General features: G+C 52.5%; 2 protein-coding genes across 2 annotated transcripts; one reads left to right on the plus strand and one right to left on the minus strand.

Annotated features, from left to right (window-relative positions):
• Nucleotides 1-8,081: 8,081 nt before the first annotated feature.
• ZMAT2 (zinc finger matrin-type 2) lies at nucleotides 8,082-17,968 on the minus strand. The gene is made up of 6 exons (XM_037396472.1): nucleotides 17,873-17,968; nucleotides 14,791-14,884; nucleotides 14,153-14,276; nucleotides 12,924-12,997; nucleotides 10,479-10,624; nucleotides 8,082-8,946 (listed from the first exon to the last, which is right to left on the minus strand). Exons 1-6 carry the CDS (start codon nucleotides 17,888-17,890, stop codon nucleotides 8,803-8,805), a joined length of 600 nt encoding a protein of 199 aa, XP_037252369.1. The 5' UTR covers nucleotides 17,891-17,968; the 3' UTR covers nucleotides 8,082-8,802.
• Nucleotides 17,969-18,039: 71 nt separating this feature from the next.
• LOC119151994 (histidine--tRNA ligase, cytoplasmic-like) lies at nucleotides 18,040-23,593 on the plus strand. Its single transcript, XM_037396469.1, has 12 exons — nucleotides 18,040-18,277; nucleotides 18,372-18,491; nucleotides 18,878-18,973; nucleotides 19,722-19,847; nucleotides 19,994-20,101; nucleotides 20,279-20,377; nucleotides 20,711-20,804; nucleotides 20,960-21,087; nucleotides 21,189-21,431; nucleotides 22,238-22,354; nucleotides 22,617-22,763; nucleotides 23,004-23,593. The coding sequence occupies exons 1-12, from the start codon at nucleotides 18,068-18,070 to the stop codon at nucleotides 23,058-23,060; spliced, it is 1,545 nt and encodes a 514-aa protein (XP_037252366.1). The 5' UTR covers nucleotides 18,040-18,067; the 3' UTR covers nucleotides 23,061-23,593.
• The last annotated feature ends 131 nt before the right edge of the window (nucleotides 23,594-23,724 follow it).

Consider the following 23,724-nt stretch of genomic DNA (forward strand, 5'->3'; position numbering starts at 1 on the left):
GCAGGATGGGGGAGATGACATGGGGACAGTCTAGCACTCCAGCTAGCACCCCACTTTATGTCCTGCAGATCTTAAGTCCCCTCTTGTGATGCAGGGGAGTGTTCAGCTGCCAGCCCTGTTCTCTTGGGATAAGGAATCAGGACGCAGCTAGAAACTTGTTTTTGGAAGACGCTGGAAGCTAGAAGAAGGAGGGGGGTGTGTGTGTCTCTGAGATGTCTTGGCATAGGCAGGCGGGTGGCCGGTTGCCGCAGGTCAGCACTGATGTGCCTTGGCAAGGCCAGCCAGAGAGATCAGGGTGCGATGTAGCAGGAGATGCCGCAGGTTGAGCCGCCTTGGAAAAGCCACGCAGAGAGCAAAGGGTTGGGGGACTCACCCAGCTGCCTGCAGGCAACAAACCTTGCCCAGCCACCACCATCACTCCATTTTCCTGTCCACTGCATTCTGGGGCAGCAGAAGGGTCCGTAAGAAAAGCTGTCCCTGCCAGAACACACGTCCCTTCCCCCACCTCCCCAAGGCGCCCGTCTGCCCAGCCGTGCATGTGGCTGCTCCTTTCTTGCTTAAAGCAAGAGCAGTTATAGTTTGCAGTGCCCAAGAGGGCAACCACAGTGGGAGGCGGGGGTCTCCTGAGTGAAGATGAGAGCAGCCCTGGCCCCGCGGCTGGTAAGTCAGTCCCTGGTTGCTTGTGCGGGGTCAGGTGCTAGGGGCTCTCTCTTTGAAGCTGCAAAGCTCTGTGCAGCAGGATGCCCTGATCAGTGCTCCTTCCCTTCTGAAGCTCTGGCTGTCTTCCCTTGGGAGGACAAAGTGGTGCCCTGAAAGGGATAGTGGCCGTCTTGGTGTGTTTTATCAGGGCTGGTGGGGCACTCTGCCTACCCTTGGGTGCTGGGATGCAAAACATGAAACATGCCCCATCTCCTTTCAGAGGAGCACAGGGACACGATGAGAAGCTACGAACATGAGTTGGAGAAGGGAAATTCTTATTAGGCATTAGGGAAAAAATCTTCACTGCAAGGCTGGTAAAACACTGGTGCAGGGACCAGACTGTGGCAGGAATTGTCATCCTTGGAGATCCTCCTGAGCACCCCGATCTACTGGCCTTGCTCTGAGCAGGGATGCACCAGGGACCTCCAGAGGTCCTGACGGATTAAAAACTTTGTGTGATTTGGAAAGCCCCAATCTGTAGCAACCCAAACTAAGCAGAGGGGAAGTGGTCACCAAGATGAGGGAGTTCACTGCCCGGAGAGCCTTGGTTTCAAGAGATTGTGGGTCCCGCGCTTGTCAAGGAGCCATTTCTTTTCACAGACGCCTTGTCCAGAGGTGGGGTATGGAGCAATGAAGGATGCTGGAGCTCCATTTGCACTGGAAGTCTTGGTCCATGAGCTCTGTCCTGCAAGGTGCTTGAGTTGCTCAGCACCCTTGTATTCCTTGGCAGCAGTGCAGGTAGACCTTTTGCACCAGGCAGGTTTAGACTCAGAGGATGTCAGTAAAGTTTTCCTGAAGTCCCATGTGGTTTGTAGGTGAGAAGAAGATGTGGTGACCAATGCAAGGGCCAATACTGGTACAGTACACTGGATTCCTCTGGCCAGCAACACATGGGAACAAGTGCACAACCCCTCTGCCTGGGGCAGATGGAGGCTGAGACACAGGCTCAGCTCTGAGCAGACCCTCTGTAGCCATCGTCTATGTCTGAGCATTTTCAGGACATGGGAGGGCCAGTCCTGCTCAGCTTCTAGGTGAGCCAGTTCTGGCTCCCTGTAGGACACAAACTTCACTAGCAGCTCCAGCAGCCAAGGTCTCTGCTCCTGTTTCAGTCAGGGTTTTTTTTTTTTGCAAACTCAAGCCTGCAAAGGGAGCTGCTTTCACAGCTGGTGGCTTGTCCTTCTTGAAGAAAGAGACCTTGGACTCAAAGAAGAAGAAGAGCTGTCTCCCTATTATCCTAAGAGCTGGGCCTCATGCTGCCGTGGGCATCCTTTTAGAGACTCTCCCCTAAGATGTCCTGTGGGAATGCCTCCTTTCCTCCGGGAAGGACTGAGAAGAAAGGGGGGTCACTAAGCAGGAAAGTAAACCTTGGACTCAAAGAAGAAGAAGAGCTGTCTCCCTATTATCCTAAGAGCTGGGCCTCATGCTGCCGTGGGCATCCTTTTAGAGACTCTCCCCTAAGATGTCCTGTGGGAATGCCTCCTTTCCTCCGGGAAGGACTGAGAAGAAAGGGGGGTCACTAAGCAGGAAAGTAAAGGTGGGCAATGGTGTGTTGCTTGCATGGGGGGAAAAGCAGAGGCCTTGGAAGAGAGGAGGTAACACCTCGCCTCTGTCAGGCACCAGTGTGACTGATCTTGGAATATTGTGCACAGCGCCTGCGCCTGAAGTTTTGAAAGAAGATTAAAAAACTGATTTAAGGCTTGGAAAAATATGTTACAGGGAGAAGTGTAAGTGAAACTGTCTGAACTCTGTGCAAAAAGAAGCTGGAGGAGGTTTGATGGTAGAGCCAGGGAGGTGTCACAAGGATGACAGGACAGTTAAAGGCTTGCAGACCCACGGCTTGAGCCAGCTTCACACACTGGGCAGTGAGAGCGGATCAAGGTGTCAGAACTGTTGATGGTGTCTATGTCTTTTGGTGTTTGCAGATCCATGTGGAACAGCTGATGTGTTTGCCAAGCCCAAGTTCCCCAGTGTATCTTGATGAAGTGGGAAGACTGGCTCTGGCGAGAGGGATTCCAGTTCACCTCACCTCCTCCAGCAGAGAAATTACTGCAGCTGTCCCCTCCATGTGGGTGGTCCTACAAGAAATGTGACCAATGTGACCTGCTCCTTCCTATAAGAAGGTCCTGTAGCCACAAGGGAGTACCTTGTCAGCTTCCACAGAGCTCCAGGGAAGGGGCTATAACCCTAACACAACCCAAACACAAGGCTAACAGCTTCCCTTGGCCTCTCCTCTCCTCTCCTCTAGCAACGTGCTAAACAGCAGGGGGAAATGTTGGAGTTGAGACCCCAGCCAAGAGGCCAAGCGGCAGGAGCTGGGGTGGATGTTTCCTCTCCCCACACACATCTCTTTGCAATAACACCCAAACAGCAAATGGATGCCCACATTTCATTTTGAAGTCCCACATCCCTGGGCTAGGTTGGTGGTTTCAGAAGGAAAAGGTAGAAAAAGGCACATTCTCCTTTGTCCCCGTTTCTGGGGTTTAGCCATCTGCTTGTATGGAGCCATCCTGGATCTCTGGGGATGCATTTCTGGAGAAGAAATTCCAATTCTTCTAGTCCTGGAAAGATATGGGGATGTTTTCTGCTTCTCTGTCCCCCACATCACTTTATTTCTCTTTCCCCATTCCCAAGAAGGGACCACCTTTACCTTCCCACCCTCCCCTAGACCCTGCTGGGGATTGTGTGGCCCCCTGAGACACCCCCCAACATCCCCACCTGCTCCCAGGAGCTTTGTAGATCCTCCAGGTCTCCCTTTTCTCCCCCACCAGCCCTACTTCTTTCCTCTCCGTCTGGGAGATCAGTCATTGAGGGTGTCGACACGCACACACCCGACTCCCCCGGGAGGATGGGGAGCGTGAAGCTGGGGGTGGTGTTCTGCTGCGAGAAGGCAAAGCTGCCATCAGCAGGCGCTTTGATCTACAGACAATTACAGACGAGTGTAGGACCTCGCTCTGCTCAGCCAATAAATAATGGAATTTGTGTGTTGACACAGACAGATTTCCCCCAAACTGTCAGAGAAGGGGAGACGAGAGTGAGTGAACGGGAGCCTGAGTGGCTGGAGGGAAGGGGAGAGGAGCGGGCAGGGGAAGGGGTGAGAAGGGCCTGTGGGAAAACAGGGAGAGGGGGCAAGGGAGGAAAAAAAGACCATGTTTGGGGAGGCAGTGCTGATGGGGGGAGCTGGACAGGGAGGAGGAGAAGAAGCCCTAAGGAACACATATTTGTAGAGGGGAAGGAAAATCAAGACAGGAACTGTGGGTGGAAAGGGGGAGGGAGTGCTGCATACACAGCAGGCTGGAAACAGTGGGGGAAAAAAAAAATCTGAAGGTGGAAAAGAAAGAGAGGGAGGAACAAAGCCATGGCAGTGCCCCCGGGGCTCCCCGGCTGCCTGGCAGATCACAAGATCTCCGCTCTCGAGCAGGGACCATATTCCCACAGCCCTCCACAGAGCGGCCCTGACCTCCCCAGGCGCTCTGCACCGCGAAGCTGGTGACAGGGAGGCAGGCACAAGTTGGTGAAATGGTGCCGCTGGTATGCAGCAAACAGTAGAAATTTGCTCAGAGATCACAAGTCCCCAAAAAACCTCCTGTGATGCCCTGTCCCTGTGCTCCCTCTGCTCCTCCCCATCACCCTCCCCATCTCGCCCTCTCCCTGATCCTTCTGCAGCCTGGAGCTGTTTATTCTGTGGCTGATAATGTTTTTTTACTTTACTTGTGACAAAGAAATACCTCCCCTTTGCTCAGGAGCCCAACCACCGAGCCCAGCAGAAAACCATCCATTCTTCCAGCAACCCTCCAGCCCAATGTGGCTGTGGCAGCAGTTCCAACAGGGATGGGGGGAGCCACTGGGGCTGTCTCCTTCCTCCCAGTTTGGAACACTCAAAAGCACTGTTTGTTCCCTCCTGCCTCATCTGTGGCCTGACCTGGCTGAGCCCTAAATGAATGAACAAAGATGCACTTGCTGAGTCCTCCAGGCCAGGCACCACTTCACTGTAGGTGCCCCCACTCCCTCCTTGGCCCTTCTTGAAAAATGGGTGTCCATGTTTCCCATCCAAGCTCCAGATGGGATGCAAACACCTCCCAGCCCAGGGACAACACCCCACACCCCCCCCCAAGTCTTTACCTTCCCCTAACCCAGCCTTCCATCCCTTCCCAGCTCCAACCAGCCCTTGCACAGATCAGGCTCTCCCCTGCAGCCACCTTGTCCCTCGGCATGAGCACAGGTTACAGGTTGGGCCAAGGGTTGCCTGACCGGGGTGGCACTTAGTAAACCGGGTGTCTGCAGAGCTGGGGGCAGCAGCAGTGCTGGCTCCAGGGCTGTGTGGGATGGTGCTGCAGCAGCAGGTCATCTGACAGGCTTGGGGGACCCAGGAGCCTCACAGCCCATCCCCAGCGGAGCGGGGCTTTGGTGGTACATCCCCTGGCACTGCTGTACCGGGTCAGAGCGAAGCAGAAGCAGGGGCTTCTGGGGATATCGCCTATGGATGTTTTTTAGCTTAATGACGGCAAATGGCAAGAGTGGCTGCCTAAGTGGGGCAACGGTAGCTTATGGCCTCAGCAGTGGGAGGACTGGAGCTCCTGCCAAGCTCTTAAACCTCTCTTTTGGGAGGGAGGGATGTAAAGCTGGTGTAAATTGCTAAAAAGCTGGGTCTTTTTGCTAATAAAGTCACTGAAGCAGGTAATGATTCAGCTGGCCAAGGCAGAGTAACACACAGGGCCAGGCTGGGACCCCTTCTCCAGAATTGCTCCAGGTCCCTGATCTCAGCCATTTTACCGGGACAGTAGGAATGCTGGGCTGGATCCAGCTGCTGCTGCTCTAGTCCACAGCAGGACCGGAAGAGAGTGAGGAAGGTGGGCCAGCAGGAGAGGGCAAGGCTGCAGGTTGCCCGAGAGCCTCCCGGGTCCCTCTGAAGGAAGGAAAGGGGAAAAGCAGCTGGATGTTTGCGCTCAGCCCCCCCCTCCATGAGGCTTCAGCCCTCCCTCCCAGGATGAGGCCAGGGAAGACAGCAGCTGGGAGTGAAGTGGTGGGGGAGAGAAGTGGTGGGAACAAGAGAGATTTCTGTTTGCTCTAGGGTCTGCTGTGCCACCCAAGTGCTTCTCCAAAGCATTGCCATCAATGTTCAATGGGAAGGGGCTGTAGCAGGCTGAGCATGGTCCCCAGCCCAGCTGGGACAGACGGGGTGCAGGCAGGTCTGCTGAACTGGGAGATGCCTCCTACAGGTCCTCCAAGCTGCACACAGTGAGGAACTGCACTGTGACAGGGGCAGAGTCCTCCCTCTGCCCAGGCACTGAGAACAATGACCAAGCTAGCTCCAGGCACCTCAAAACACTTTCATGGTGAGACCAGGCAGGATACCCCAGCCTTGATGTGGGAACCATGAGAAACACCCCTCCTTACCCGACCAGATGCCAGTTTTAACTCGTGGAAGGGCTGCATCCCCTTTAGGCAAGAGGCACAGAGCACCCCAGCCCTGTTTGCTGGTGGGGGAAAGCAAGGAGAGCTGCAGGGCTGGGGCTCCCTCTCTCCAATTAAATCCCCAAGCCCTGACCCACACGGGCACATTCAGCACCAACAGCCTTTACAACTCAGCACGGAGATGGCGAGTGCTAGCGAAGACTCATGGAGAACCACTGCTCCAGCGTTGGGGGCCATGAGCAAAGGGTTAACACCCCACAGCAGCACTAAGCAGCGGTGGAAGCAAAGGGTTAATGCGGTGGGTGCAGGGAATGTTATCTGTCTCTTCTCTAAATACTATTTCCTCCCATGAAACCAGCTTTTCATCCTTGGCTAGAGGCAGCTCCCGCTGCTGGGAGTCCAGCAAGAGCTTGTATCTGCTGCCGCACACACCACTGCTCCCAGCAAGCCGCCGAGACAAAGAGTTGCACTCCCCAGTGCTGGGCCCAGGCAGCAGCAGCGTGGAGATGCTGGGGCTGGGGCTTAAGCCCAGAGGATGCAGATGGCCTCCAGACGGAGTGCAGGTACGACAGGCTTTTTAACAAAGAGGAATCTCGGTAATAAAAGCCCTCTCCCATGCTGCTGTATGGCAGAGGGGTTTCCTCCCCATCTTGCAGGGACCAAGAGCAGCAGGCCCTGGAAAAGTGGGCACAGGCCTGGGCAGGCTCCAGCCAGCAGCGAGAGGCTGCACAAACAGAGCCACCTACCCGGGAAGGTTTTTCGGGTGCTGCCCATTTCAAACCTCACCCCTCAGGTGCACCAGAATGGACAAGAACGGCAGGATGCTCTGTAGGGAAACCAAGGCAGCATCCACTGGCTCCAAGGTCACAATCCAGGACAGAGGGAGGGTGCAGGGCAGCCTCCGCCCCTTCCCCAGCAGCGCAAACCAAATTCAGGCTGCAGCAAGGCTCTGGTTGTCTGCAGAGCTGGTGGCTGGGATAAAATGGCTGCTGCTAAATCTTCTCTGAAACGTCCTAAACTTTTAATGCATATGAAACCACGGCAGCATCCCTTTCGCACCCCGGAGGGCACAAAGGCACAAGCGTCTCCTCTCTCCCATTCAGCCAGAGCCACGTGCTGCAGTCTGAACAGCGCTAGGTACGTGGCTGGAATGAAAGTTGCCCTTGCAGCTCGTGTGCTCAGAGAGCGTTTGCCGAAGTCAAAGGATTGCCAAGTTAAAAGGGTCAAACCTCCAAGGACAGTTGTATCTGACTGGCTATATATCATTTCAATAGCATCTTCAACGGGGATTATAATCTGAATTGAAGCGGAAAGACCTGAGGCAATGAAGCTGTCAGCAGTCTAAGATTAAGGAATTAAAACAGCAGCACAACATTACAGGATTTGTTCTAGATGTATTAGAAAGAGCAGGCTAAACACACTGCAGCCTTCCTTGGGTTGGAAATTTCATACGAGTACAGAGAAGGGCAAGAGCAAGGATTTCATCAATATACATAAACAGAGAGGAGAGTGAGACAGAGCTATGAAAACCCAGCCACGCAAGATATAAATCCTAACTGTAGACGGAAATGAGTCACACAAGGTTTGACTGAGGCAAATAAAAGCAGAAATGAAGTGGATTTAGGGAAGGGCAGAGGTGAAAAGACACTGATAGCCAGTAGACAGGAAAAAAATGGCCCCTAATATACTAAAGCTGGTAAAATCTGGAATGCAGCCCAGCCTGCTTTTGGATCACCTGCTGGAAATGCAGGTCCCCAGTGCTGTCCTCCCTTTCCCTTCCCCTTTCCACATTGTTACAGCCATCTCCATAATTACTTAAAAAAGCCAAGAATGATGTCAACTGTCTGCATAGGGCAACCGTCAGAGCCATGACAGAAGGGGGCAACAAACCTTGCCTTTGCCACCACCAGCTCTGCACAGCTTGGGAGGTGGGAAGCAGAAGCTCTCGAAACAAAGAAGGAATCAAACTCTCACCAAAGGACCCATTAAAATGATCCATTTATTTCTGGAAAATTGCACACACCTTTCTTTCATTCGCTTTATCCTAGATCAGTTGTGGGGAGGAATTTCTCCCCTGCCTTAAAGATACCAAAGTTATGGGATGAAACACAAAGAAAAGCGGGGAGGTATCCCTTGCAGATAAAATACACAGAAAAGTTTCCGCAACCCAGGCTCCATGCAGCCACCAGCTCTGATCAGCACAAGCCATAAAGATGCAGTTGTACCACTCAACACCGCTTGTTGTGGCACATTTCCTTCAGTTATGTGATCCAAAAAGAAACTGAATCACTCCATGTCTCAAACACACAGCCCAACTGACAACTAGAAAAACTAGGGCCCAGAACAACAATGCCTGGTTGACAACTAGATTAATCCTGAACCAGGCCACCTGTAAAGAACTGTTGCACTTTATTGACACACAAACGTACCCAGCAGAACACTTCCCTGCACGCACAAGGCCACAGAGCAGTGATGAGCAGCCAGATCTAGGACACAGAAGGAGATAGGAAGCTAATGACAGGTGGAGCTCGTTCTGTAGCACAGGTAGAGCATGGAATCGCTTTTTGACTCCTCCAGCCAACTTCTACTGGGAGATTTACATACAAGTCCTCAATCAAGTCTTTTTAAGAGTTATCCAGAGTCCCCTGGTAAAAACAATCTGTTTCAAGAAAGAGGAGAGTCCAGAGCTGCTCAGTGATTCTTTTTGGTTGAACCAAAACCAGAGAAACCCATCACAGCTGCCATTTCATCATCCTCTTCAAATGTCAAATCTTCCTCTGCCCGCCTTTTCTTCTCTCTCTGCTTCTCCTTCTTGTAGGCTTTGGCTTTCTCCTCCTGCAGCAAGGGACAGAACAGCAAAACAATTTGAACCTCCGGAGCCAAGTAAGCTTTTGAGACACCTGGCACAGCACAGTTAACCCAAGTCCTACCAACAGCACCCAAGCCGTGTCTGAGGAAGTAAAATAGCCAGCAGAAATCCTGGTCTGCAGTCTCTGAGGAGGAGGCTTCCCACTGTTTCCAGACCACTCTACCTACCAACCCAAGAGCAGAGTCACACACACAAAATGTAGCCAAAAATAAGCGTTAAGGAATGCTCTCTTCCAAACAAACTTCAGAAGTTTCGTCTGGAATCAACACTGAGGCAAGAAGGAGCTGTTTTTAAAGCAGCAGGCCTTTCCCTCATACAATGCCCCATTCCAGTGACCGTGATGCTGAATGTTGCTGTCTGTTGGCTTTCAGCTTGGCAGAGTGACAGCTGCTCACTGGAACAGAAGCTGAAGCTCTGAGCGGCTTTGGGGGGTTTTGGCATCAAAGAGTTTGTGCTGCTCTAATCAAAGTGTTTTGCTCTGCAAGGATCACAAGCCCTGGAACAGCGCCAGGCTTGTACCGGGCGACACAGAAGCATGGCTTCGGCTCCCAACTTAGCAACTGCTCCTGCCATTCCCATCACCGCCCGCTGCACTGCAGCTACCGAAGACAGCCATGCCCTGCAGAAACCTACACCTAAAGTTGCTGCTGCTTTCTTTGTTGCCATACATCGACTAGCAGTAACTTTTCAACCCACAGCACTCCCTGCCCTGCCAAGGCACCCGTCTTCTGCCTCCCCCAAACAGATCAGGCTCAGCAGCACCAAAGACTGCTCGAGAGCAGAGCACAGGGCTGCTCTGTGTGCACCCCAACAGAGCACCTCTGCAGTGAAGCAAAGCTTAGGGCTTGAGCAGAGACACCCAAACAGGCCCCAATATTTAACATTTCATTGTTATGCGACTGCTGATGGAGGAGAAGCACCCATGGAAGCTCCTCAACTGTCAGAACTTTGTCAGGTTTTCAAATAAACTTGATCTTCATGTCAGGGAGTTGACACTTAAGCCCAGGTTTGAGAGGAATCTGCTGTCTTTCACTGCCTCTATGCACATCTCACACCACAGCACAATGCTCATGAAGTCCTTCCACATTCAGGGAGGCTACACAGAAGCAATGTGCCACGTGGAGGATCACAGCAATCCTAAGAACCATGAAAGATAAGGGACAAAGACACAGGTCTGTTTATCAGAGCACACAAGTTCAAACACAGCCAATAGGAGACAAAAAATGGGTCCACTGTCAGGTTTGTGCTGCTCTCAGTGGAAACCTGAAGCATCAGAAGTTATCCTCACACAGAAATAGGGGAAAAAGGTTTCCAGGGACAGCAGCAGCAAACTTTTTAAAAAGCAAACAATGAAGAAACAAAACCCACTCACAGCAGCAGATAAGCCCATGATACCAACAACAAGGCTTCCGTGGAACAAGATTAGGAACGAGGGTTGATTTCCTCACAAAAAATGTTTCCAGGGAGCTTTGCTTCATCAGTCATTGCCCAGACTCACCTCCTCGCGGAGTTCCTTCATCCTCTCCTCAAAGTCATAATCTTTCTGCTTCTCCTCCATCTTCTTTTTGTTCACCTCAAAGCGTTTCTTCACCTGATCCAGTGTGGAACGCTCCACCCGCATGGACATGCCCAGATTTCTCTGGTCTAGAGAACAGGAGTGGAATCAGCCATGTGCAGCAATACTTGGAGCCTTTGACAGTCTGCACATAGTCCCTGTCCCCAATGCCAATTTAAGCATTTCAGTACAGCAGCATCTTCCTGCCCATGATCCATCCTCTCAAAGCAGCTTCCAGGCCAGACTACACTCACGCACATGGCCATACACCCACAAGGCTCAGTGCTCCAACCTGACCTAACTGCACTGACTCGCGGGCTGCCCACCACTCCAAGTGCAGGGAGCAGCACTGTCCCCCCATACTCCCGAGTGGCAGAGCCTGGTATAGCCCAGCCCTCAGGGACTCCACACCATATCTCACCACGAACGTGCCAGGTAACCCAGAGCCAGCCCGGGGAGTGTGACACAGCAGTGCCTCCTCTCACAGAGAGGCACACACTTTGTGTCCTCATCTGATCCCATATTCCTACACAGACTGGGATTTCTTATGTCAGAGTGGATGGGCTTTAAAGAGACAACATAACCTAAACAAGCCACTGACTACAACAACCCGTGCATCACTTGTAACAAGAAGGAGAATGCAGCCTATTCTTTTAAGGTTCCTTGTTAGGATGCTCCCCATCATGTTGATGTTCTGACACTTCAGGAAATTTAATCTTAGACGGGGGGGAAAAAAAAGGGTTGGAGTGTGGAAAGAGGAGCCGGAATAAAACTGACAGGCTGGCATCACTCAGCTGTGGGAGAAGCTAAACAAGTCATCAGTGGCACTCACTCAGAGATCCTGATTACACAGGACATTTCTAGCTAAAGCAGAGACATGAAATCTTAAGCCAGGCCTCTGATTCAGTGGCTCTTTAGAGCAGATTCCCAGGTTACTGCTCATGAGTAAGCCTAGGTTGAAGGGCCCCCCCCTGCAATGTGTCCAGCCCGCACTGCCCGGTGAATCCAAACAGGCTGTTGTCTCCAGCAGCCATGCACATTGTCCCAGGGATGCATCAGTCCTTGGAAGCTCAACCTACACACCAAGAACGAGTAAGAGAGCTACCAAGAACAAGCAGGTTTCAGCCAGATTTACAGACTGGATCAAAAGCTCCCAAACTTATTCTGTAAATCATATTACACTGAAGCCACTTTCCAACCCCAGCTTAACTCTTCATCTCAGGCCCATGCACAAAGTCATGCCAGGATTTTTGATTCCAGATGCTCTCATACAGACTTACTACTGATCTCCCAACATGGCAAACAAGGCATTTCAGCATCCTCCTCCCATTCACATAAAAGCACAGGGCTTTAACACGTTGGCTTTTCTTTTCCTAGCTACAGAAAACTGGCCCTCAGGTCCTCTTCTCACACACACACACACACACATGTCTTAACGGTTCAAACAGCCAAGTGTGCAGGTCTGGTTTGCCTTTTTGTAAAAGGGCCATTCCTTGACTTCCACAGGGAGCCAAATCACCTTCAGGAGCAGAACAACATCGCAGGAGTGTGTCAGTGCGTCCTGCTGCTCCTTTACTTTCTCCACTTTCCCCACTGTCTGAACATGTCAAGGAGAAGCAGCACCCACATTTGTGAAATGAGAGTCAGCTCAACGAGGGTACAGTCCTCTTTTTCAAGTTAAACACAGTAATGGAACAGACTGATAAACCAGGAATTATTTTCTCTTGCCTTTATCTTGGCCTAGGTTGACTGCATCATTACAGCAATGGAGAGAAGAACCACAGATAGGTACAGGACAGTAACATCACCACACTGCTAAACTCCAGGGTCAAACTGCCCCACTCCTATTCCCACTCATCCTCATCCTCATCAAACCACAGCCTCCATCCTTGTCAACTCTATCCGTACTCTGGAGCTCAGGGGCTAGCTAGTTTTGAGCTTCATACTCAAATTCTACAAAGAGAAGCTTCCAATCCAAAAATGGGCTAGTCCCATACCTTTTACTTATCTAAGAACTTCTTTAAAGCCTTGGTGCTGCGAAAAAAGCCTCCTTCCAGATTTGCAGAGGAGACATCAGGATTTGCTGACTCTGGGCTTCTTGCAGCACAGGCACTCTGAGAGGGAAAAACATGACCAACCTAACCAGAGTCACTGATCACTGTTTCTTCTGGGCTTATTCCATAAAAATGGTCCAGCAACCTGGAAGGTGCCAGGAGATAAAGGCAGCACCTCCACAGCTCTCACGAGCAAACACTGCCTACATCCTGATCTCCAAAGCACACTTTCATACATGTATAAGCATCCAGCCCTCAGGCACTGGTGGTGCACGGAGGGAACAGCCCACAGCACTGCAGCAGCCCTCCAACAAGGCAGAAAAATTCTCCTTACGTTTTTTGCCATTGATGTGATCCAAGAAGTTAATGGAGTCTTTCACCACGCAGTCGCATACGTTACAGTAGTACCTGGCAGGAGAGAGAAAAAATTAACTCCAAAGCATGAGACAAACCTCATCTCACAGAACTACTATTTGAGATAATCGACAATGTGTAATCTGCATATTGCTTGACATATGGGTCCTTTCTCCACATCAAGAGGGAAGCTACTTCCATTATGGAGAGCTCCAGTGAAAAGAAATGTGCAAGAGCACACCTGACTGACAGAGCTGCCTGGGTTAACACTGGAGGTACCAACTCTTATGCTGACAACACTCTGACAAATGACAGAAACCAAATTATGAGCTGATCTGTAATAAATATGTGAGCCGCAGCATCTTCCCCTTCCAGTCCAAAACCGACAGGGTGGGATGGACTCTGTGACACTGCAGGGCTCGACTGCCCTCCTCCAAGGCAGCGCTAGCCATGCAGCCCTGGTTTCTGGACTGCAGCCTACTGAAGGCTCTCACCTGGTTGAAAGGTGAGTCCTCCTGGCCCTATCACCTCACAGGAACAACTCCCTGATTTATATAGCAGGGCTTTCTGCCCATCTTAAGAGCTGTTGCAAAAATCCAGCCAGGGTCTGCACTTCCATCCCTGGATGCTGTTCAGGGCTGTGCATCTTCCTGGCACTGCTGGCTATTAGGCTACGACAGTGAGACACTAACAGGCTTACCCTTGAGATGACACAAACTCAGTGCATTCTTTTCAAGCTCTTGACGGCTTAGGGTGAGCTAAGAATCCTTTCAGCCTTTGGTCAAACACAATCCACACAAACAGTGGCCAAACACCATTCCTAAGGACAGGTATCTGGATGTTTCTCCCATTCCCAGCACACATATATCCAGATCAGAAACTCAAATCAACAGCAGATAGGCTCTCACTGCAAACAGGCCTTCTGGCTAAAGAAACTCAAGTGGACAGCAGAGATCTGCCTCAGTTGTTTCTACAGCTGGGCAACACCAATATCAAGAAATAATGTCAGAAGGAGCTCAGCCAGCTGCCATCTCTTCTATATGTTACCTGAGAAGACCCAGTTTAGGTGTAATACAGTGCAGCACCACTGCACCAGGCTCAAAACACAGGGGGAAATCCACCTGGTGCACTGTAAGGGCTCCCTGCTGTGTAACAGACCCCCAGTCCCACCACCAAAATTCTGAGACTAACAAAAAGACCACAACCTACCCTCCCATCTCTGACTGAGGGGTAGTTTTGGTGATAACAATGGTTTTCCCCAGCTTCGACTCCAGGTCCACTTTGTAGTCTCGGTGCCGCAGAAGTTCCCTTTTGACAGGCTGAGCTGGTTTGCCTAAAATATAAACAAAAAAGCAAAGCATTTACCAAAAGATGGTCAAGTTCGACATGTTGGATTTCATGTTGCCCTTGAAGAGGGACCTGCCATGACCTGGGAATTACTTGATTCATGCAGAAAGTGCACCTTTTTTTTTTTTCGTAAGTCAGTAAAGGATATAATTTCCTCCTCACTATTTCCTGGTTCCTATTAGAACCAGGTAGGTCTGTGAGCTACCTCCAGCTCTGACTTGGGTCGTATTCTGAGAGGTCCTTGTTTCCAAGGGCTGATTGCTCCTCTTCCTTCCCAAAGTAACAGGCAGATAGAGGAAAAGGTTCTCAGTAATTACTTTTGACAAAAACATATATTCAGTGGCAAGTGGAGGAAAAAGGATCGGAGGAAGCAGCCTTGAACTGCTGCTATTTCCCTTCAGGATTTCACTTCTAGCTGTTCTCTTCCTCTCAGACTCAAAGGGTTTGGGTGACTCGCTGCCAAATGAGCAAAGTTTGCCTGGAGTCAGTACACTACGCACCATCTTTCTTTTCTCTCTCTTCTGTGAGCCGCTTTTCTGCAAGTTTCTCATATTCATCTTTGTCCCACTTTCGGCGGAAGTCCAAGTTCTTAGTCTGAGAAGGAAACAAAGTGTATTAACATTTATAATATAGTTTCACTACCTCTGAGGGGAGACTGGGGAAAGAGGTGGAATCACTTGGCCTGTGCATCCACAGCAGTAAATTAGGGGCACTACATTATATCCCTATATCCTCTGTTTTCATACCTAGGAATTAAAGATGCAGCTTAAGATAATAACACTCAGCAGGCCTACACCTACTTCTTCTAGAAGGATTTCAAAGTACTGAGAAAAGTAATGAGTTTATCTTAATAGTTCCTGAGATGATCACCCAGGCTTTTGGTTTAAAAATCAGATACAAATGGCATTTAAATTGATTGACCTAAGACCTCAGAAGTGCCACCTGGCAAACACAGCACAGTCATTAGCACATCACACATACTTCTTCCAAAAGTCAATTAAACCCAAGTTGCAAATATCAGATGAGGAAGCTGTGAAACACAACACCAGCTATAAAGAGTTTGATTAAAACGCAGGAGCACGGAAGGCTGTGTATGCCTACTCTCAGCAGCATGTCTACACATTGCAGGAATCAAAGCACCAAGTTTGCTATGAAATCATAGGAACTAGTATGGGTTTTTCAAGTGAGACACGTGTACAAGCAATTCAGAAAAAAAAAAACTCTGAAACTCCATCTGTCAAGGCAGGGTGTGGAGATATCAGGGAAGCACCTGCACCAAATGCAAGGTAAGCTGTCCTGCTCCTGCAGCTTCATGCTGTTGACATGCAGAGAAGGGAAGAAACACCTCTGAGGCAGACCGGCCCTTCGGCAGCTCCCCACAGCACTCTACACTAGCAGCAACAGGATAAATTGCATGAAGAGGAGCTGAATTCAGGTGAAGCTGGCACTATAGACACAAAAGACTATTCTTTTCAGGGGGATTTTTACCTAGTCACCAACACTGAGGGCAGAGGTCACAGGACAAGAATCCCACTTCCTTTCATGTCTACTCTCACCAAATGAGCACAGCCTCTTCCCAGTGTCTGCCCCATCTGCAGTTAAGGCCCCTGCACCTGGTATCGGTCACAGCTTGTAACTCAGACACTTGTTACTTTCTTGAGAAGATAACTCTCCTGTGGTTAGAAGCTGCATTTAACTTGGCACTGCAGTGAGAGGCTCTCAGTTTCATATCAGAAAAAGCATGGATGTGTTTTAAAACACCTCTGGGAAGGAAGGAACCCCCTCACACCTCACTGCCTTCTCCGTTCAGCCAAATCAAGAATCCAATCACAATCCAAAGGAAATAAATCCCATTTGAAGCTATAGCAGCAGCAATCATTTAATGTTTTCTCCTCTGGCAATCCTTCAAATGGAACAAACAACTACTGATAGGAATGAAAAAGCCCTAGGGAGGTATAGAAAAATTCTCATTTATTCCCAGAGCTTCTTAAGCACTTTAAGCATGTCATAACAGGTTTTATTAACCACCCTGAGCCAAAGAAAAGAAAATATCACCGACTGTAAATTAACATTTGGGGGTATTTTCCAGAATCTAGACATTCCTGCATACCAGTGTATTATCACAAATCATAGCTGGTGAGAGTCTGGAGAGGAAGCAATTTACTTGCTGCTTCACTCTTCTGTTGTAATAAAAGGAAATGTCTTTTGCTGCTCTTTTACCAACCTCTCTTGTCCAGGGACAGGCAAAGAAATCAAACCCAACTGTGTAACAAGACCCTGGCTAGAAATTATCTGAAGGAACTCTTCTTAATTGGTCTGGTGGAGGCAGGGGTGGCAGTAAGCCCTAAAATCTTTATCTAAAAACTGCTTTGGGTGACAGAAAGTATTGATGAAATAAGTAAAAATAATTAAAAGCCAGAAGTGCCCCAAAGCTTCCTGTTCCCTCCAGAGTCAGACAACAAGTGATCTGCCCCATATGAGCATCAAAGCTCACCAAAGGACTCTCAAATCTGGCTCAATCTAACAGGAACACAACCACCAGCAGCTGAGAATGAACCACAGGCCCCATCTCACGCCCAGGCAGATAATCTGCTCTTGACCCCTCTCAGCACTGCTCACTTCTCAGCCGGCGGCTTCAAGTGAAGGAAAGACTGGCCAAGAAAGGCAGGAAAACACAGCCTCCCCCAGTGCTGACAGCTGCCTGAGGTATTACTGGAGGTGTTTAAACCAGTCTGGCTCTCCAGTCAGGCTACACCAATGGCATCTGATCTCAGCATTCCTAACAGCAAATCCTGTGGGATCCATAAAGGCAGAAAGACCTCATTGCCACACTACACAAACCAGCAACGCCAATAAAATAACCAAGTTACAGAGGAACCACTGGAGATTTCAGAATCAGCGTCACAGAAAGGGCAGTTTCTCCATGCAGAGCAGTCAGCAACAACTTCAGCAGGACAGCGTGAGAGCCAGGCAGGAAACAGGCAACCCTTTCCCAGAGGAGCCGAGAAGCAACAGGGCAGGTCAAGAGAGGGAACAGGAGCAGGAGGCTGCCTGCACGAGCTATTGCCCAGCCCCAGGGGACCGCTGTGATGGGCTGATCCCCCCGGGAAACTGAAGGTAGGTGGGCACCCCCCCTCTGGGCATTGGGGCAGGTTCGGATCTAGTCACGCCACCCGGCTGGAACAGGGGCTCCCACGGGGGAGGCCTGGCCTCAGCAAGGGAAGATCGGCGCGAGGTCCCCCCCCCCTAGCCCTGAAGGAATCAGGGCCTCTCGGCGAGTCCCAGAACTCCCACCGCCCACACACGGAGAGCTCAGCAGTGCAAAAATCAGGGACGTGGCCTCCCCACATGCTCCTGCCCACCCGGGCATACCCAACCCCACTCCGTCCCCAGTCGAGGGGTCCCTCACCCCACGGCCTAGCAAGCAGGTCCCGAGCGCGGCCCAGCCCCAGCGGCGCTGCCCTTCCCGCCACCTGCCCCTCCCGAGCGGCCCCAGCCGTCGCGGCTCCAGCCTCGGCACGGCCCAGGGCCTACCGAGCAAAAGAAAGCGACAGGGGCGGCCCAGCGGCCGCCAGCACCTACCCCGCTGCCCGACGCCATGTCGAGGGTGAGGGCGACAAGGGAACAGAAACTGTCGCGCGATGGCGCCCGGGCCGTAAAGCGAGGCAGTCCGCCCAAGTACCAACGAGTGCCCGCCGCTCTGGCTTAGAGTGCCGCGAGGCGGCGGCGCTGGGCGATCACGTGGCCCGCCCGCTGCCACGCTCCCCGCGACCGGCTATGCTGCGGCTGGGGCCGCTCGCCGCTGCTGGGCGCTGGCTGCCCGCGGGCCCTCGCCTCGGGCTGCCGTGTCTCGCTGCGGGCCCGGTGAGCTTCTCCCGGTCCTGGCCGCCTCGTCCGGTCGGTGACTGCGGCCTGCTGCATCGGCAGGTGCGGCCGGCGGCGGGCTCGGCCACCGGCGGGCGGGGCCTGGCTCTGAAAACGCCCAAGGTAACGGCGGGAGTGGGGGCTGTGTCGGCGGTTACCGGCCGCTCTCCCCTTTCACCCGCCCCGCCTTTGACGGCCGCTCTCCGTCCCGGGCCAGGGCACCCGCGACCACCCCCCCGCCCGCACGGCGCTCCGCGACCGGCTGCTCGCCGCCGTGGTGGCATGCTTCAAGCGGCACGGGGCGGCCGCCATCGACACTCCCGTGCTGGAGCTGCGGGTGAGGTGGCGCCGGGACATACCTCCCCCTCTCCCCCTCCTCTGCGAGACTGGGGAGCGTCCCTTTTCCCTGGGGCTGAAGGGGCAGGGTTGGGGCAGGGCTGGGAGGTCCCCCCGTGTGGGTCATGGCGGGGGGCACAGGCAAGTGTGACCAGTCCCTCTTGGGTCCCCACGGCGTGGGGGGACGTGAATGTGGACCCTGCTTTTGCCCCATGTCAGAGGGAGCTGGAGGGGGGATGTGTCATGCCCTCCCTGGCGATCTCTGCTCGACTCCTGGGATGGGGTGGGGGGCCAGACTCCGTGCTCTGTCCCCCATCCCAAGGGACCCTGTGCCCCAGAGCCACCCTGCTCCTTTGCTGCCCCACCAGCCCCTTCCCCTCTCACCAGGAGACACTGATGGGGAAGTACGGAGAGGACGCCAAGCTCATCTACGAGCTGCAAGACCAGGGAGGGGAGCTGCTGGCTCTGCGCTATGACCTGACTGTATCCTGCACTTGTCCCAGCAGCTCTGGTGGAGGGGAAGGTGCCATGCCCTGGTCCTACCACCTCTGCCTTGTTGGGTTGCTCTTGCCCTGCCCTGCCTGCAAATCCCATCAGGGCAATGGAAACCCCCTTCCCACCGAGCAGTGGGCACCCAGCCACTGTGGCTGCTGTTGGTGTGACCTCACCTCAAACCACCACACAGCCAGTCCAGAATCTGCAACAAAGCAGCCTGTTCTTCCGTGAGTAGTGGATATCCACTAGTATGCGCCACTGTACTGGTTTCGCCTCCTCCCAGTTACAGTCCCCACCTCTGCATTCCTGTCCTGCCCATCCCACCTTTCCAGTACCTTGGTAGCTCTGAGAGCAGTCCTGTTTGCTGTGGGTATGCAGCAGGTGTCCATTGCAGGCCATATCCGTCTCCATGTCTCACTAAAGAGCTCTTCTCTTTAATGTCCATATGCCTGTGCTGTGTGTTGAATTCTCTCTGATTGCACCTTAAGAGGGAAAAATGACCTAGCAAAGGTTGGTGTTTGCGAGGTGTTGATGTACTGTGGTTCAGAAGAAGGAAAATGGGGTTGTCCTAGTGTCGGAGGAGCACAGCGTGGTTCATCGTCAGCCTGGGCTGATGATCTCCCTGGAGATCGTGGAGTGGCTGGCAAAGAGAAAGGGAGACTGGGAGCTTTGAGGTTTAGCTTTCTGCAGCGCAGGGATTTTCCACGTTCTTGTCCTTAACTCCTTGGCCCTCCAGGTGCCTTTCGCTCGCTATTTGGCTATGAACAAGATCACCAACATGAAGCGTTACCACATCGCTAAGGTGTACAGGCGGGACAACCCAGCAACGACCAGGGGCCGCTACAGGGAGTTCTACCAGTGCGTGAGTGTTGTGGCTGCTGCCACGCGAGGGGCCGAGACCATGTGGGGCGCTGCGACTGTTCTCAGCTGCTGCAGGGCTGTGTGGCGTGCCTTGCGGAGCTGAAGCGCCTCAGCTGTGCCAGGAGCCTCTGCTGCTTCTTTCCCCAGGATTTTGACATCGCTGGGCAGTTCGACCCAATGATTCCCGATGCCGAGTGCCTAAAGATTGTGCACGAGATCCTGAGTGACCTGCAACTTGGGGACTTTCTCATAAAGGTGAGATCAGAGCCAAGTGGGTTTCATACCTGTGTGCCTTCGCCTCCCATGGGATTGAGGCACTGGTGAAAAGGCACCAGGGAACACCAACAGCTGCAGCGTCCCGCACCTCTGGGACAAGAAGAAACGGTGTTGCAGTGGGCGTCCCCTGAGCTAAGTGTGCCTCTCCCAACCCAGGTCAATGACCGTCGGATTTTGAATGGTGTGTTTGCTGTCTGTGGCATCCCAGAGAGCAAGTTTTTAACTACGTGCTCTACTGTGGACAAGCTGGACAGAGTAAGTATTGTGCTCATGGGGAGATCACTTCCAGTCTTAAGAGGTGGGTATCTTGGGCTGGGCAGTATTGTGGCTATTCTTATCATAAAAAGGTTCACAGCAGCTGAGCCACTAGTGTTTGTAAAGGATTTGGGGAGCTCTTGCTCTTGGGCGTGGTTAAGGGTAAAGCCTGGTGTTTCCAGTGGTTTCTGTTAACAGTTCCTGTGAGAGAGACGTGGATCATTAATGAGATTGCTGACTGCTGTCTTCCTGCACCTGTTGTGAATACATGGGCTGGTGGAGACAGTGGGTGATGAGAATGTCCTGCAGGAATACATATTCTTCCCCTCACAGATGCCGTGGGAAGAAGTGAGGAGCGAGATGGTAGGAGAGAAGGGGCTCTCTCCCGAGGCTGCAGATCGCATCGGGGAGTATGTCCAGCTTCACGGTGAGCGCTGTGGGTTGGAGCCCTTGGCCTTGTTCTTCTAGGCCAGGCAGGGAGGGCCAGCGGCGGAGCGGTGCGAGGCGCGCACGAGGCTGGCCAGGCCCATCGCTGCGGGTGCTGCTGCACTGGCAGACGTGAGGCACAGCTCGTTCCCACAGGTGGCCTGGACCTGATCGAGCGGCTTCTCCAGGACCCCAAGTTGTCACAGAACAAGCTGGCCAAGGAGGGGCTGGGGGACATGAAGCTGCTGTTTGAGTACCTGACCCTGTTTGGCATCACAGGGCAGGTGAGGGGGTGCAGAGGCAGGAGGGGGGGGCTGCCCTCGTGGCTGGGCAGCCTGGGCCCCCCGAGTGCACGCAGTGACGGGGCTTCCCTTGTGTCCTACAGATCTCTTTTGACCTGAGCCTGGCGCGGGGTCTGGACTATTACACGGGGGTGATCTTTGAGGCCGTCCTGCTGCAGCAGGAGAATGACCATGTGGAGGAGCCAGTCAGCGTTGGGAGCGTGGCTGGAGGTGGTCGCTATGATGGGCTGGTGGGGATGTTTGATCCCAAGGGACGGAAGGTGCCCTGCGTGGGAGTCAGCATTGGGATTGAGCGGATCTTCTCCATCCTAGAGCAGAGAGTGCAGGTAGGTGCTGCAGGCAGTGCATGGGAGAGGGCTCTAGGAGCCAGCTATTGCCTATTATAGAGCTCTACAGCTCCATTGTTTGAGGGAAAAGAATTTTGGGGGTAGAATGTGGTTCCTCTCATGGCTGAATGTCCATGCACAGGAGACAGAGCCCTTTCTTGCGGCCCATAAGGATGCAGGTATGGGCAGGTGAGGCCAGCATTTCATAGCAGACACCAAGGAAGTATTAAAGACAGCCCCAGAGCTCTGGTACTGGCTCTGAACTTTGTGCTCCAGTCACTTTGTTCTTGTCTCTCACCTGTGAAGTTTTCTGTCCCTGAGATTGTGATTTCTGTCCCTGGGATTGGTAACAGCTGTTGCACTTGTTCTGTACTGAGTACCCTAGGAAAGCCTGTGAGGAAATTAATCACTCTGTGTATAGTTCTGAGCTTGTGATTCATAGCAAGTGGGGTTGAGGCGATGTGTTTGTACCTAAGGAATCAAAGGAGACATTGGAAAGCTGTCCAGGTCCCACCTGGGATGGAGGAAGGCCAAGGTCCCACGGGAACAGCAGGACACAACAAAGTAGCATGTCACAAGGCATATTCTCTGGAGCAGTCATTAAATGTGCCCAGGTTGTCTTATCTGCGCACACTTTTAGCTTCTGGAAGGTTAGCCTTGCTGAGTAACATTCAGTGAATGGTCATGGTTAGCTTTTAAGTATACTTGTTTTGGGGAGCTAAGTTGAGATCTGAAGACAAACTTCTGTTGTGAGCTGCAGATTCCCTTAGAGCCAGTCACTCCCATGAGTGTGTCTGTCCCTGCAGGCTTCTGGGGAGAAAGTTCGAACAACTGAGACACAAGTGCTGGTGGCTACACCTCAGAAACACTTACTTGCTGCAAGACTGAAGCTCATCTGCGAGCTGTGGGATGCAGGGATCAAGGTAAAGTAAGGACATGGGCTTGGCACTGCTATGGGTGAGGAAGGGAGAGCCTGAAGGGAGCTGTAGCACAGCAAGGCCAACTCCATTAGTTGTTTGTCTCCTCAAGATCTGGGCCTGTCTGAGATTGCACAGGCAGAGAGGGAGAACAGCTGAGAATACTAAAGGCAACTGCTTGCTGCAGGTTTTGGTGTTGGCTGTTTTGTTCCAAGATCCATCAGAGCAAATTTTGCATTAATGATTCACCCTTTCTACTCCCTCCTAGGCAGAGATGCTGTACAAGAAGGATCCTAAACTGCTGAAGCAGCTGCAGTATTGTGAGGACACAGGGATCCCCCTTGCTGCTATTGTAGGAGAGCAAGAGCTGACAGATGGAGTCATCAAGCTGCGAAATGTCGCAACAAGAGAGGAGGTGAGAATGCATTTTTACACCAGGTTTCAAAAGTGCTTCCAAAAATCTAGATTACCGAAAGGTTTTCCCTCAGTGATGTTGTTCCTTTGGGGAACTGTAGCACAGATCTGTCAGGTGACTGCTCTAGAAAGCCAGTCACAAGCTGTGTTGGTATCCACAGCAAACCCCTAGGGCCAGATTGAGCCATGCTCTGCTCAGGGTTCCAGTGCTGTTATTTCCTCCTCTCTGTTTGCTTTGTAGGTTGATATCCCAAGAGAAAAGCTTGTTGACGAGATCAGGAGGCGGCTGGAGCCCTAGGACTTTTCTGGCCAGTGCTGCTTGGTTGAACTGCTGTACAACCGGGACCCCCCAGCACCCTTAGCTATTCACTTTCCACTGGTCTGGTGACCATCTTAACCAGAGGCTCATCTGCCTGGGCTGAGGCAGTGTTAACAGAGAGTATCTGCTTGGAAAGGATATGGACAGTGCAGTCACCAGGTTAACCTTCTGGTTAACTGCTCTGCAGGATGGGTCAACCTTGTGGGTTCCTAATACTGCAGTACCTGTAGCTGTACGGCCACTTCCATCCACCGTAGGGGACGGCACGGGCACGATGGATGTGGTGCAGCTCAAGCAGGATCAGGCTGAGCAGTGGCGGCCGGGGGGGAAGCCGTGGTGTGCCGGGTGCCCGCAGGCTCAGAACAGGGAGGGTGGCAGCCGAAGGCCACCCGCGCCCCTCTGCAGCCTGCACGGGGCTGCCCCACAGCCGGGCTCGGGGCTGCTGCTGGGGTGCGGCCTGCGGGCTGGCGCAGCTGCGCGGCCAGGCTCCGGCTGGGCGAGCGCGGGGAGGGGGGGGCTCTATATTTTTATATATTAAAAAAACAAACAAAACGCAAAAACCCACCGTCGGGCCCTTATTTTGGCTTCGCGGTGCGGCAGGGCGCGGGCGTTGCTGTGGCAATGGGTGGGTGGCGTGCAGGCG

The sequence above is a fragment of the Falco rusticolus genome, chromosome 8 (genome assembly GCF_015220075.1).
Source record: "Falco rusticolus isolate bFalRus1 chromosome 8, bFalRus1.pri, whole genome shotgun sequence".
NCBI lineage: Eukaryota > Metazoa > Chordata > Aves > Falconiformes > Falconidae > Falco > Falco rusticolus.